The 12924-nt window shown below is 38.6% G+C and overlaps 1 protein-coding gene and 1 long non-coding RNA gene across 4 annotated transcripts in view; one reads left to right on the plus strand and one right to left on the minus strand.

Annotated features, from left to right (window-relative positions):
• The window catches only part of LOC117026362 (aldehyde oxidase 2), a 72684-nt gene extending 72397 nt beyond the window's left edge, over positions 1–287 (minus strand). For all 3 annotated transcript variants that reach the window (XM_033113105.1, XM_033113106.1, XM_033113104.1), the window contains exon 1: positions 91–287. In XM_033113105.1, coding sequence (XP_032968996.1) covers positions 91–144 — 54 coding nt within the window. In that variant the 5' untranslated portion in view covers positions 145–287. The remainder of the gene's footprint in view (positions 1–90) is intronic.
• Positions 1–12247, plus strand: part of LOC117026363 (uncharacterized) — a 60399-nt gene extending 48152 nt beyond the window's left edge. The window contains exon 3 of the long non-coding RNA XR_004423732.1: positions 12189–12247. This is a non-coding gene — a long non-coding RNA (uncharacterized LOC117026363). The remainder of the gene's footprint in view (positions 1–12188) is intronic.
• The last annotated feature ends 677 nt before the right edge of the window (positions 12248–12924 follow it).

A 12924-nucleotide genomic window follows, 5' to 3' on the forward strand; every position in this document is an offset into this window, starting at 1 on the left:
GTTTTAACCCAAATGGGCCACAAGCACTCCCCTCAAGCTAGTAGTTTCCTGCTGTCTCTGCAAACCATGGTAGCAATACCCAACACTTACCTTCCTCCCGTTCACGAAGAAAACCAACTCATCTGATCTTGGTGGGCAAGGCATTGCACTTGTAAATAGGCTTTGCCTTACAACTTTAGGTGAGAATGTACTTTGGCACCAGCCACGGAATTGAGCTCAAAGGATTTCGTTTGGTCCAAGCACTGAAATCCTTCCTTGTGTGGAAGCTGGCTGCTTAGAGTCCCAGAGAGCAGGGCAGGAGGTGGAGTCTCTGGTTTCCTGGCTTTTTAAGTCTAGGGCACCTGTGTGGTCCAGCCTCTTACCTGATACCTCACTCTGCCTCCCACCAATCCTGGCTTCGAAGCCTGCTCCATGCATGGTCCACACCTCTTCTTGCTTTCTCTGAAGTTGGAGGATCTCAGTGTGAAAACCATAAACAACCATCTAAGCTTAAACACACTCTGCACACTGCCTCAGCCCCAGGAATATATCCTGGATGGATTTCCTTCTTCTCAAGGAGAGATAGAAGTGTGCTTTCTGACACATCCCAGTTTTCCCACCTTTTATTTTATTTGAAGAAATGTCTTCTCATAGGAAATCATTTGAACAAGTTTGTTCTGTGCTCTAAATTGGAGGTGTGAGGTGTTGTATTCACTCAGTGCTTCTCTACCGTTCCTACATTCTCCCCAAGTACACATTGGAAGGTAGTGATCAAGCCAAGGCAACCACTTTACAGATAAAGATCGGTAAGATAAGTAGCTCAGGGCCATGCAGAAAGTAAATGGCAAAGCATAAATTAAAACCAAGAGCTCTTGGATTAAAGCACTTGCAAGTGGATAGGCCGATTCCTTGATAAAAAGGAAAATATCATTTGATCTTTCTGAATATCTCTAGTTAGCTATCTGTAGATAAAATTAAACAGTTCTTATTCTTTCAACTAAAGTAATGCGCAGGACTTAGCCTCACATATGGGTGAAACAGGTAGCTGCTCAAGTGGTCTGATTTCAGGAGAGGAGGCAAGAACCTTCTGTTACCCAACACTTTCTTCATGAGTGTGTGGAGTCCTGGCATGCTATCATTGGAGTCAACCCATTACCTTAAGGCAAGCTCACTGTGTGACAGTGCCTCAGTCCAGAGACAGCAAGTACCTGGCATCACCTAGACCTGGCTAACTGAGGAAGATCCTCTTCCCCACTTGGTCTAGATGTGCTTTCAGAACCCTTCCCACCGTAGCTAGTCCAGAAACATTTCTAATTAAATGCGATTGGCAGCTTTCAACTTTCTTTCATTTTTTTTCTGATGGGGTTATTTATTTATTTATTTCATTTACAGTTGACATTCAATATTATTTTATATTAATTTCAGGTGTACAGCATAGTGGTTAGACATTTATATAATTTATGCAGTGATGTCCTCATTAATCTAGTACCCATCTGGCACTACACATACTTGTGGCAACATTTCTGACTATATTCCCTATGCTGTACTTTACTCCGCATGACTAATTTGTAACTACCAATTTGTATTTCTTAATCCCTTCACTTCTTTTACTCAGCCCTCCAACCTCTCTCACATCTGGCAATGATCGGTTCTCTGTATGAGTCTGTTTCTGTTTTGTTTTTTAATTTTGTTCTTTAGATTTCACATGTACGTGAGATCACATGGTATTTGTCTTTCTCAGCCTGACTTATTTCACTTAGCATAATATCTTCTAGGTCTATCCAAGTTGTCGCAAATGGTAAGATTTCATTCTTTTTTTTTATAGCAGAGTAAAATCACATTGTACATATGTACCACATCTTCTTTATCCAGTCATCTATTGATGGACACTTAGGTTGGTTTCATATCTTGGCTATTGTAAATAATGCTGCAGTGAACCTAGGGGTGCATATATCTTTTCGAATTAGGGTTTTGGATTTCTTTGGATAAACACCCAGAAGTGGAATTGCTGAGTCATAAGGTAGTTCTATTTTTAATTTTTTAAGGAAACTCCAAAACATTTTCCATGGTGGCTGCATCAATTTGCAATCCCACCAACACTGCACAAGGGTTGCCTTTTCTCCACATCCTCCCCAACAGTTGTTGTTTGTTGATTTATTGATGATAGCCATTCTGACAGGTGTGAGGTGGTATCTCATTGTGGTTTTATTGTGCCTTCCTCTGATGATTGGTGCCGTTGAACATCTTTTCATATGTCTATTGGCCATCTATATGTCCTCTTTGGAGAAATGTCTATACAGGTCCTCTGCCCATTTTTAAATTGAATAGTTTGTTTTTTTTTGGTGTTCAGTTGTATGAGTTCTTTATAAATTTTGGATATTAGCCCCTTATCAGATGTATATCATTGGCAATTATCTCTCCCATCTTTTCATTTTGTTTATGGTTTCCATTGCTGTGCAAAAAGCTTTTTAGTTTGTTGTAGTCCCAGTTCATATTTTCTTTTGTTTTCCTTGCCTGAGGAGATTAGAAAAAAATACCACCAAGAGCAATATCAGAGAGTTTATTGCCTGTTTTCTTCTAGAGTTTTATGGTTTTAGGTCTTACATTTAAATCTTTAATCCATTTTGAGTTTATTCTTGTATATGTTGTAAGAAGGTGGTCCAGTTTCATTTTTTTTGCATGTATCTATCATTTTTCCTACACCATTTATTAAATGGACTATCTTTATCTCACTCTATGTTATTGCCTCCTTTGTTATAAATTAAATGACCATATCGGCGTGGGTTTATTTCTGGGCTCTCTCTTCTGTTCCACTGATCTATGTGTCTGTTTTTATGCCAGTACCATGCTGTTTTGATTACTATAGCCTTTAGTATAGTTTGATATCAGGTAGCATGATACCTCCAATTTTGTTCTTCTTTCTCAAGACTGCTGTGGCTATTCAGGGTGTTTCATGGTTTCATATAACTTTTAAGATCATTTGTTCTAGCTCTGTGAAAAATGCCATTGGTATTTTGATATGGATTGTGTTAACTCTATAGACAGACACATAGATTCCTTCGGGTAGTAGGGACATTTTAACGATGTTAATTCTTCCTATTGACAAGCATGGGGTATGCTTCCATTTATTTGTTTCTTCTTCAGTATCTTATAGTTTTCTGAGTATAGGTCTTTTACCTCCTTGGTTAAATTTATGCTGTGGTATTTTATTTATTTTTTAATGTATTTATAAATGGGATTGTTTTTGTAATTTCTCTTTCTGAAGTTCATCGTTGATGTATAAAAATGCAACTGATTTCTGAATATTAATTTTGTATCCTGCTGCTTTGTTAAATTTATTTATCAATTCAATTGTTGTTTGGTGGAATCTTTAGGGTTTCCTATATAGTATTATGCCATCTGCAAATAGTCACAGTTTTACTTCTTTCTTTTTAATTTGAATGCCTCTTATTTCTTTTTCTTACCTGATTGCTGTGGCTAGGACTTCCAACACTATGTTGAATAAAGGTGGTGAAAGTGAACATCTTTGTCATGTTCCAGATCTTAAATAAGACACTTTTAGCTTTTCCGCATTGAGTATGATGTTAGCTGTGGGTTTGTTATATATGGCCTTATTATATTGAGGTATTTTCCCTCTATTTCCACTTTGCTGAGAGTTTTTATCATAAATGATGCTGGATTTTGTCAAATGCTTTTTCTGCATCTATTGATATGATCATATGATTTTTACCTTTCATTTTGTGTATGTGGTGTATCACATTAATTTATTTGCAAATATTGAAACAAACTTGCATTCCAGGAATAAGTCCCACTTAATCATGGTGTATGATCTTTTTAATGTATCGCTGGATTCGATTTGCTAATTTTTTGTTGAGGATTTTTATACATATGTTCATCAGAGATATTGGCTTATAATTTTCTTTTTTTGTAATGTCTTTGTTTGGTTTTGGAGTGAGGGTAATGGTGGGCTCATAAAATGAGCTTGGGAGCTTTCCCTTCTCTGTAATTTTTTGGAATAGTTTGAGAAGGATAGGTGTTAATTCTCGTTGAATGTTTGGTAAAATTCACCTGTGAAGTCATATAGTCAAGCACTTTTGTTTGTTGGGAGTTTTTTGATTACTGTTTCAATTCTGTTAGTAGTAATGCGTTGATTCAGATTTTCTGTTTCTTCTTGATTCAGTCTTGGAAGATTGTATGTTTTAAAAAATTTATCCATTTCTTCCAGATTGTCCGATTTGTTGGCTTAAAATTGCTCATAATATTTTCTCATAATCCTTTGTATTTATCTGTTGTCAGTTGTCACTTCTCTTCTTTCACTTCTGATTTTATTTGAGTCCTCTTTTTTCTTGATGAGTCTGGTTAAAGGTTTAGCAATTTTGTTTATCTTTTTCAAAAAACTAGCTTTTGGTTTCACTAATTTTTTGGATTGTTTTTTTGAGACTCTTTCATTTCTTTCTGCTCTGATCTTTATTATTTCCTTCCTTTTATTGACTTTAGCCTTTGCTTCCTGTTCTTTTTCTAGATTTTTTAAGTGTAAGATTATATTGTTTATTTGAGATTTTTATTGGTTCTTGAGGTAGGCCTATATTGCTATGCCTTTCCCTCTTAGGACTGTTTTTGCTGTGTCCTTTAGATTCTGTGTCATTGTGTTTTCATTTTCATTTGTCTCAAGGTATCTTTTAATTTCTTCCTTGATCTTGTTGTTGACCCATTCATTATTTAGTGGCATGTTTTTTAGCCTCCAATGTTTGTGTGTTTTCAGTTCTTTTCTTGTAATTGATTTCTAGTTTCCTAATATTGTAGTCAGAAAAGATGCTTGATATTCCTCTAATCTTAAATTTATTGAGACTTGTTTTGTGGCCTAACATGTGGTCTATCCTGGAAAACATTTCATAGGCACTTGAAAAGAATGTATATTCTGCTGCTTTGGGGTGAAATGCTCTAAAAACATCAATTAAATTCATCTTGTCTAGTGTGTTATTTAAGGCTACTGTTTCCTTGTTGACTTTCTGTCTGGTAGATCTGTCCATTGGTGTCAATTGGATGTTCAAGTCCCTACTATGATTGAATTACTGTTGAGCTTTCCCTTTGTGATTGGTCGATATTTGCATTATATACTTAGGTGCTCCTATGTTGGGTGCATAAATGTATACAAGGGCTATATCCTCTTTTTGGATTGATCCCTTTATCATTATGTCATATTCCTCTTTTTCTCTTGTTATAGCCTTTGTTTTAAAGTCTATTTTGTCAATATAAGTATTGCTGCCCCAGCTTTTTTTTCGTTTCCATTCATGTGAAGTATTTTTTTCCATCCCTTTACTTTCAGTCTGTGTGTCTTTCAATCTGAAGTTTGTCTCTTGTAGACAGCATATGTATGGGTGTTGTTTTCATATCCATTCAGCTACCCTATGTCTTTTGATTGGAGCATTTAATTCATTTACATTTAAAGTGATTATTGATAGATACACAGTTATTGTCATTTTATTATTCATTTTTATGTTCTTCCCCCCTCCACCCCTCTCACCCCCCCGCCACACACACACTTCCTCTTAAAGAAGCCCATTTAACATTTCTTGTAATACTGATTTGGTGGTGATGAACTCCTTTAGTGTTTTCTTGTCTGGGAAGCTGTATATCTCTCCTTCAATTTTAAATGATAGCCTTGCTGGGTAGAGTAGTCTTGGTTGTAGGTCCTTATTTTTCATCATGTTGAATATTTTGTGCCAATCCCTTCTTGCCTGCAAAGTTTCTGTTGAGAAATCAGCTGGCCATGTCACGGGAACTCCCTTGTATATAACTAACTGCTTGTCTCTTGCTTCTGTTAAGATTCTCTTTTTGTCTTTAACATTCGCCATTTTAATTATAATGTGTCTTGATGTGGGACTGTTTGGGTTTATCTTGTTTGGGACTGGCTGCACTTCCTGGACTTCCTTCATCAGGTGAAGAAAGTTTTCAGTCATTATTTCTTCAAATAGGTTCTCAATTTCTTTTTTTTTTTTTGGCGAAAATATGAACAATCATTATGTATTACAAAGAAACTCAGTTTAACGTAACTTCTAAAAGGCTCTCTGATTTCTATTAGAAACGTTCACTCAATTTAAACAAAAATCAACAAGTGACCCTATTTACACAGGTTTGTCATTCTTACATACAAAGTTTTTCCATATTGTCATTGCCAAAAAGTTCTTATATTTTGTCATTTAGTAAAAATACTTCAATTAGAAATATATAAAAAAAGTCCAATAGTATATTATATGAATGTGACTAATTACAGAAAACATTTTCCCAATGGCATGAAAATTTTTTAAGATTTTGTTTTCTCCAACACTTTAGTTTTCCAGTGGAGTAACATCACACACAAAACTATATCCCAAAGTTTCTAAAGTATTCGCAGAATTGTGTATTTTTGGACTAATGTTGGTATTTTAAACACAAATCTCTGCCATAATGGGATCTGTCCAATAGTAACAACAGCCAAAGGATCTTATACACAATGTGAGAAGAATCCATATTAGAACTAATTTGTAGGGAGTCACATATAAGAACATAGTTCCTGAGAATTTCATATTCATGCTGACAGGAAAAAAAATGATCACAGAATATTAGTATTTCTTTCCCCACAAACAAACAAGCAAACAAAAAAAACTGTAAGTGGCTATCTGGTAAAATTCAGTGCAAAGACAGAAAGTAACCATTTTCTTGGCTGACTTAGAAATTAAATTTACTTAAATGTCTACCTTAAAATGTCTAAGGTTTAGGAAACATCTTCAGGTGTTCAACACAGGACAAATGTTTAATTTGATTCTCCATCAAAAAAGACATAATATTTTCTAAGCAGAGAAAAAAACTATTAATACTGAATTTTAAAAAAATATTTCAAAGAACTGATTAAGAATGTATTGCATTCATAAAACAATTATTTCACAGCAAGATTTTTACTAATAATGAGCTGTGCAATAGACATAATTTCATTCTTCCAACAGGAAATATTTGTTCCTGGGTATCCAAATTTTCATTGGCTTTGAAGAAAGTAGGCATTAATGACATAAATATAATCTTAAAATAATTTATCTTTTCCTTCAAAAATCTCTGCCATATATTCACTTTACATATTGTGCGAGCGCACGCACGCACACACACACACACACACACACACACACACACAAAACCCTGGAAATTATTCAAGTGTCTAAAAGGTGTATATCATACATCAGAATACTATACAGTGTTTTTTTTAAAAATACCTACCAGATCTACATTGTTAACGTGAACATATCTTCAAAATAACGTTGAATGAAAAATGAAAGTTGCAGAATACATGTAAGAGTACGAGATCAACTGTGTAAAGTTTAAAAACACACACAAGACTACATATTATTCATAGATACATACATATGCAGAAAGGTATAAAACCATGTACAGAAATAATACACATCAACTTCAGAATAGTAGTTACCTTTGCTTGAGTCAAAGGATCTAATTTCACACCACAAACAGCCTTTCCTTGCTTTAAAGAGTACCCCTTTGAATTTTCTTGTATGCCATTTCCTGTTGTTTCTGATATGCAGTGTTTGGATTTATCTTTGATTCCAAGAGTAGTGATCTGTCGGACTCTGCCCGTACCAGCAGCGACATCCCCTTGAGTTCCTCCACATAAGTGGAAGAGATGTGCCTGGTGCCTCGGTTGCCCCATTGCCGGTCTTCATTCAGGGTATAGATAGACCTTCACTCGCCGCCGCGTATCCGACATCGTGGCTGTTGTCTCCACCGCTCCAGCTGCCGCCTCCTCGTTCACCTCATCCGCACCCTTCACTCTTGAGAGACGGTGGCAGCGGGCCAGTCCGGAGAGGCCCGAGTTCACCATGACTCCCAAGGTTTAGCCGCCGGAAGGGTAAACAAGAGCCATTGAGACCTGTCTGCGCGGAGTCCCAGTTACCTCTCACTTCACCCCCCCACACACACAGCCACCCTCCCCTCCCTTTGACCCCAGAGCTCGCTAGCTCTCCTGACTCTGCCGCCGTGTTAACTACAGCACATCCGCCATCTTGTAACCCGATTCTCTATCCGGTCTCAATTTCTTGCTTTCTCTCTTCTCCTTCTAGTACTTCTATGATACAATGTTGTTATGCTTGATGTTGTCCAGAGGTCTCTTAAACTATCCTCATTTTTTTTTTGGATTCTTTTTCTTTTGCTGTTCTGATTGGGTGTATTCTGCTATCTTATTTTCCAAGTTGCTGATTAAATCCTCTGCTTTATCTAGTCTGCTGGTGATTCCTTCTGGTGCATTCTTCATTTCAATTATTTTATTCTTCACTTGTGACTGGGTCTTTTTTATGGTTTATTTATTTATTTATTTATTTATTATTGTTGTTGTTATTATTATCTTGCTTGCTATCTCTTTGTTGAAGTTCTCACTAACTTCCTTGAGCATCCTTATAACCATTATTTTGAGCTCTGTCTTATGGGTTGCTTGCCTCCTTTTCGTTTAGTTCTTTTTCTGGAGTTTTCTCTTGTTTTTTTCTTTGGGATGTATTTCTTTGTTTCCTCATCTTAGCTGCTTCTCTATGTTTGTTTCTTTGTATTAGGTAGATCTGGTACATCTCCAAGTCTTGGCTGGATGACATTATGTAGTACGTGCCCTTGTGGGGCCCAGTGGCACAGACTCTCCGGGCACCTGCTCCGGGTGCTCCAGGAATGTCCCTTGTGTGGGTTGTGTGTGCCCTACTATTATATTTGAACCTTGATTTCTATTAGCACATTAGTGGGTGGGATTGACCCTCAGACTGACTGGCTGTGGGCTTTGGCCATGTCCATAGCTTATGGGCTGCTGTGAGGGGGCTTACCCTGTGGAACGGGATTTGCCTCAGTGGGATTTGCCTGTTGAGACTGCTCTTTGCGTGTGTCACTTGTGGGGCTAATTGGATGGTGCTCTGCTGTGGTCTGGTTTGGTGCCAGTGCTGAGCCTGGAGTTTCTCAGCAAATGTTTCAGAGCACACCGAGGCCAGCTGCTGCCCACCTGGTGACCACGGATCCCTGAGCATTGTCCAAAAAAGAGTGCAATGTGGGCAGCACTGGCTGCTACCCTCATTCCCTGAAAATAACACCTAACCAGACAATCAGCTCTAATGCTTCTTTGGGAGCAAAAATTAATATAAGACCCAGTATTATTATATTATGTTATGTTATGTTATATTATATTATATTAAAGAGCGGGTCTTATATTATAGTAAAATAAGACAGGGCCTTATATTAATTTTTGCTCCAAAAGACACATTAGAGCTGATTGCCCAGCTACGTCTTATTTTTGGGGAAAGACAGTAGCTGAGAAAATGCCTCTGGCATTGCTCGAGTTTGGTGGGGGTCCCAGGAAGTGACCAGGGTGGAGTGAACAGAGCTTACCAGGCCAATACACATTCAGATTTGGTTATGTGGGGGAGGGCTCAACACAGGAAAGATGGTGTCCACCTGCTAGCTACACAGGAGAAGGACTCCACACAGGGAAAATGGTGACTCACTCTGTCCTCATCTTGATGTCACACAACTCAGTCTCTCCCTGTATGTTTCTGACACCTCCTAAGTCATTATCCCTCCACCAGAGCCCGGGGTGAGTTCCCGTGAGTGAGTCTGTGAGTGGGACCTTTAAGGGTACGTCTGGGTTTCCTGGAGCCTTCTGTCTAATCAGGTCAGTTGGAATCCCCACTCTTTTTTACAGCCAGATGCTGTGGGGCCTCTTCCTGGCATAAATACTCCAGGCTGGGGAACGTGGTATGGGGCTGTGGTCCCTTGCTCCTCTGTGGGGAACATCCGTGGCTGAGATATCTCTCCGAATTCTCAACTGCCACATGGAGGTGTGGGGCTGACCTGTTCCTCATCTCTGTCTCTCCTTCCAGTCTCAACATGGCTTCTTCTTTATATCCTTTGTTATAAAACTTCTGTTCAGGTAGACTTCAGATGGTTCTCCAAGTTGATTATTCTATAATTAAGCTGTAATTTTAATGTGGTCACTGGAGAAGGCAAGCACAGTGTTTATCTATTCCTCCATCTTGGATTCTTCCTTGATCAGATTCCAACTTTCTTTACAAATCTAATACCTAGGTCCCATCTTCATGCACCTGTGGAGATGAGTGTTTACGAACATGTGCATGTACTTGGGTGTGTATGTGATAGTTTCACATGTGTTAAATAGTTACTGAATAAATACATAACAGGTTCATGAGAGGAGAAGTTGGAGATGATGCTGTGAATTAGGGCCTTTAAGTCAGATTTTTGGTTATGCCACCTTTGCTAAAAATACCCCCAACAGCTCTCTGAGGTCTAGAACATAACGACCAAACTCCTGACCCAGTGTGCAAAGCCCTCCACAATCTGTCCCTGCTTCTGGCCTCAGACTCTCTTGCTCTTCAAAAACAATCTTCTTCTCCAATCAAACTACTCTTCTCATCATAATCCTTCTGCTTAAACCTGGCATTTCTCTACCTGAAACCTTCCAATGGCTACCGTCACACTTAGCAAAACCTGATATGCTTTCCATGGAGGCCTCACGGGATTGGCCCCACCCATCTCTCCGAGCACATCTTCAACCACGTTCTCCCTTGTTTGTAATCTCTGCCACATTGGCCCTTTCCCTCCTTGTGGAAAGTGCTGAATTCTTTCCCGTCCCAAGGCATTGGTGTATGTTATGCAATCTGCCTCAACTTCTCTTTTCTCAGACATTGGCATGGCTGATGCCTTCTTCTTATTTGAGTCTGAGTTCTTTTCTGATCACCCAGTCTGAAGTAGCACCTCCTTCATGCTCTCTGTACCACCCCATTTCATTCCATCTATAGCACTCATAATTACCTGACATGGATTCTTGTTCACCTTTTTAGTTGCTTTGTACATTGGAATGTAAGTTCCATGATGTCAGGGACATTACTTTCAACTCACCACTATATCCCTGGGCCTAGAATGGTGCCTACCCTAGAGTAAATGTCCCATAAGTATTTGTTGAATGACTGGAGAAGTTTCTTCTATGTCTGCAATGTTAACAACCCTGTTCCTGTTCCACTGTGATTGCCCTCCTTCCCTCTTTATCTAACACCAAAAAGCAGCATCAAACCTCCCTTCTCTCCTTTTTTTAATTCCAAAAGCACCAGTAGATCCAACCAATTGCTTCTTTACTTTTCATTTAACAAACCAGGAACCAGGAAACTAGTCTCTTATCTGCCACTAATGGTTGGCTGTCTTTTCAATGTTTGTGTCTAATTTTCTAATTAGGTAATAAGCTCCTGGAGGTTAGAATAGCTAGTTGTGTCCCTCACAATGCTCAACATGAATGACAACTTGTTCTTTGCAGGGGTTAGTAAATGCTTGACTGATTACCGAAAATACTTTAAATGAACATTAGTGAGTCATTCATACATTCACCCAGTAGATATTGAACATCTACCTCGCACCAGGCATTATGCAAAGTGGTAGAGGCACAGGGGAAAACAAGATCTACAACTTTCTTACTCCAAGGAGTTTATGGTTAATAAGAGAGACAATTAACATGTGGTTAAATATTTGCCATTGTGAGAAGCATAGAACAGGGGGATTAGCTTTATTTTGGGGACAGGGATCAGGGAAGGCCCTAAGGGACATCTAGTCCTGAAAGATAAGTAGGAGTTAATTCAATGAGAATTGGTAATGGAGGGTGGCCAGTTGGGGAAAGAGAGACTGGACAGAAGCTCTTCTTATGGGTGCTTCCACTTAGGGAAAAGCTGACACAGGGATTGCTTTTAGGGGTCCACAGTTCGTTCACCACCTTACTTTGTCCCTTAAAAAAGGGAAACCAGTGAACACAAAGAGCACAAGATTCCCATTCATAGGAGCAGGAACGCTGCCAATGAGAAACATGGATCATTGTGTTTCAAAATGCTTGGGATAAATCCTTCAGCGTTGATATAAAATACATGCATTTAATGTATAAGAACAGCTTTAGAATACTATAATCGGATTATGGTATTAGGGTTGGAAGATATAAAAGGACTTTGGATTAAGGGAACCAAATATGTTAATTTCTGGGAAACTGAAAACTGACCTTGAATATTTTCAAACTTGTTTCAGCCAGGGAACCTTTTGTTTGAATGAAATCTTATGAAGTGTGAACAAATTAAACACAAAGGTTACTGCTTGGCTGAGTGGGCTGGGGGTGAGGCCTGAAGTTCTTTGGTTTTCTCTTCCTTCAGAAACCCTCCAAGTTCTGGGAGCTCAGTCTAAAAATCATTCACTGCAGAGTGAACAAAGGCTTGACCAAGGTAAGATGCTTTCTCTGCCAAGTGTTTCTCTCAGATCTCATCCAAGACCATGGGAAAAACAGCCACTGCTTCTTTTCTTTTCTTTTCTTTTCTTTTCTTTTCTTTTCTTTTCTTTTCTTTTCTTTTCTTTTCTTTTCTTTTCTTTTCTTTTAAAGGAAAAAGGAAGACTAAATTTCTTCACTTTTCAATGGATTGTTCTGGTGGGTGAGAGAAACTCAAATCTATTGACTCAGGTGCTTGTATGTTTGTTATGAAAAGGATTATGAGTTACATCAAAGAATCATGTTACTCAATGACAGAATTAACATTGGAAATGATTCTGCCCTTCCCCATAACTTAAACAAATCTATTTCTGGGGAAAAAAAACCCACAGTGAATCCTGTTCGCTGACGTAAATGGAAAAGTACTGGCCACTACTTCTGTGTCCCTGGTGTGTTGCCATCTGTTGTGAGCTCTTCAAAAGCCACAGATGGAATACATGTGAGCAAATCAACAGTGGAACACTTCTTAGGACCCGTGGGTTGGTCATTAAATGCCCATGTTCCAGACCGTCCATTCTCAACCTTTTTGACTATGAGGCCTCTTCCCTTTCCCTCCCAGCTCCAATTGTTCAGCATTGGCTGAACCAGGTGGCCGCGGGGCTTATGGGAAGCTGGGTACCAGTGAG

This window comes from Rhinolophus ferrumequinum, chromosome 8 (genome assembly GCF_004115265.2).
Source record: "Rhinolophus ferrumequinum isolate MPI-CBG mRhiFer1 chromosome 8, mRhiFer1_v1.p, whole genome shotgun sequence".
Taxonomy (NCBI): domain Eukaryota; kingdom Metazoa; phylum Chordata; class Mammalia; order Chiroptera; family Rhinolophidae; genus Rhinolophus; species Rhinolophus ferrumequinum.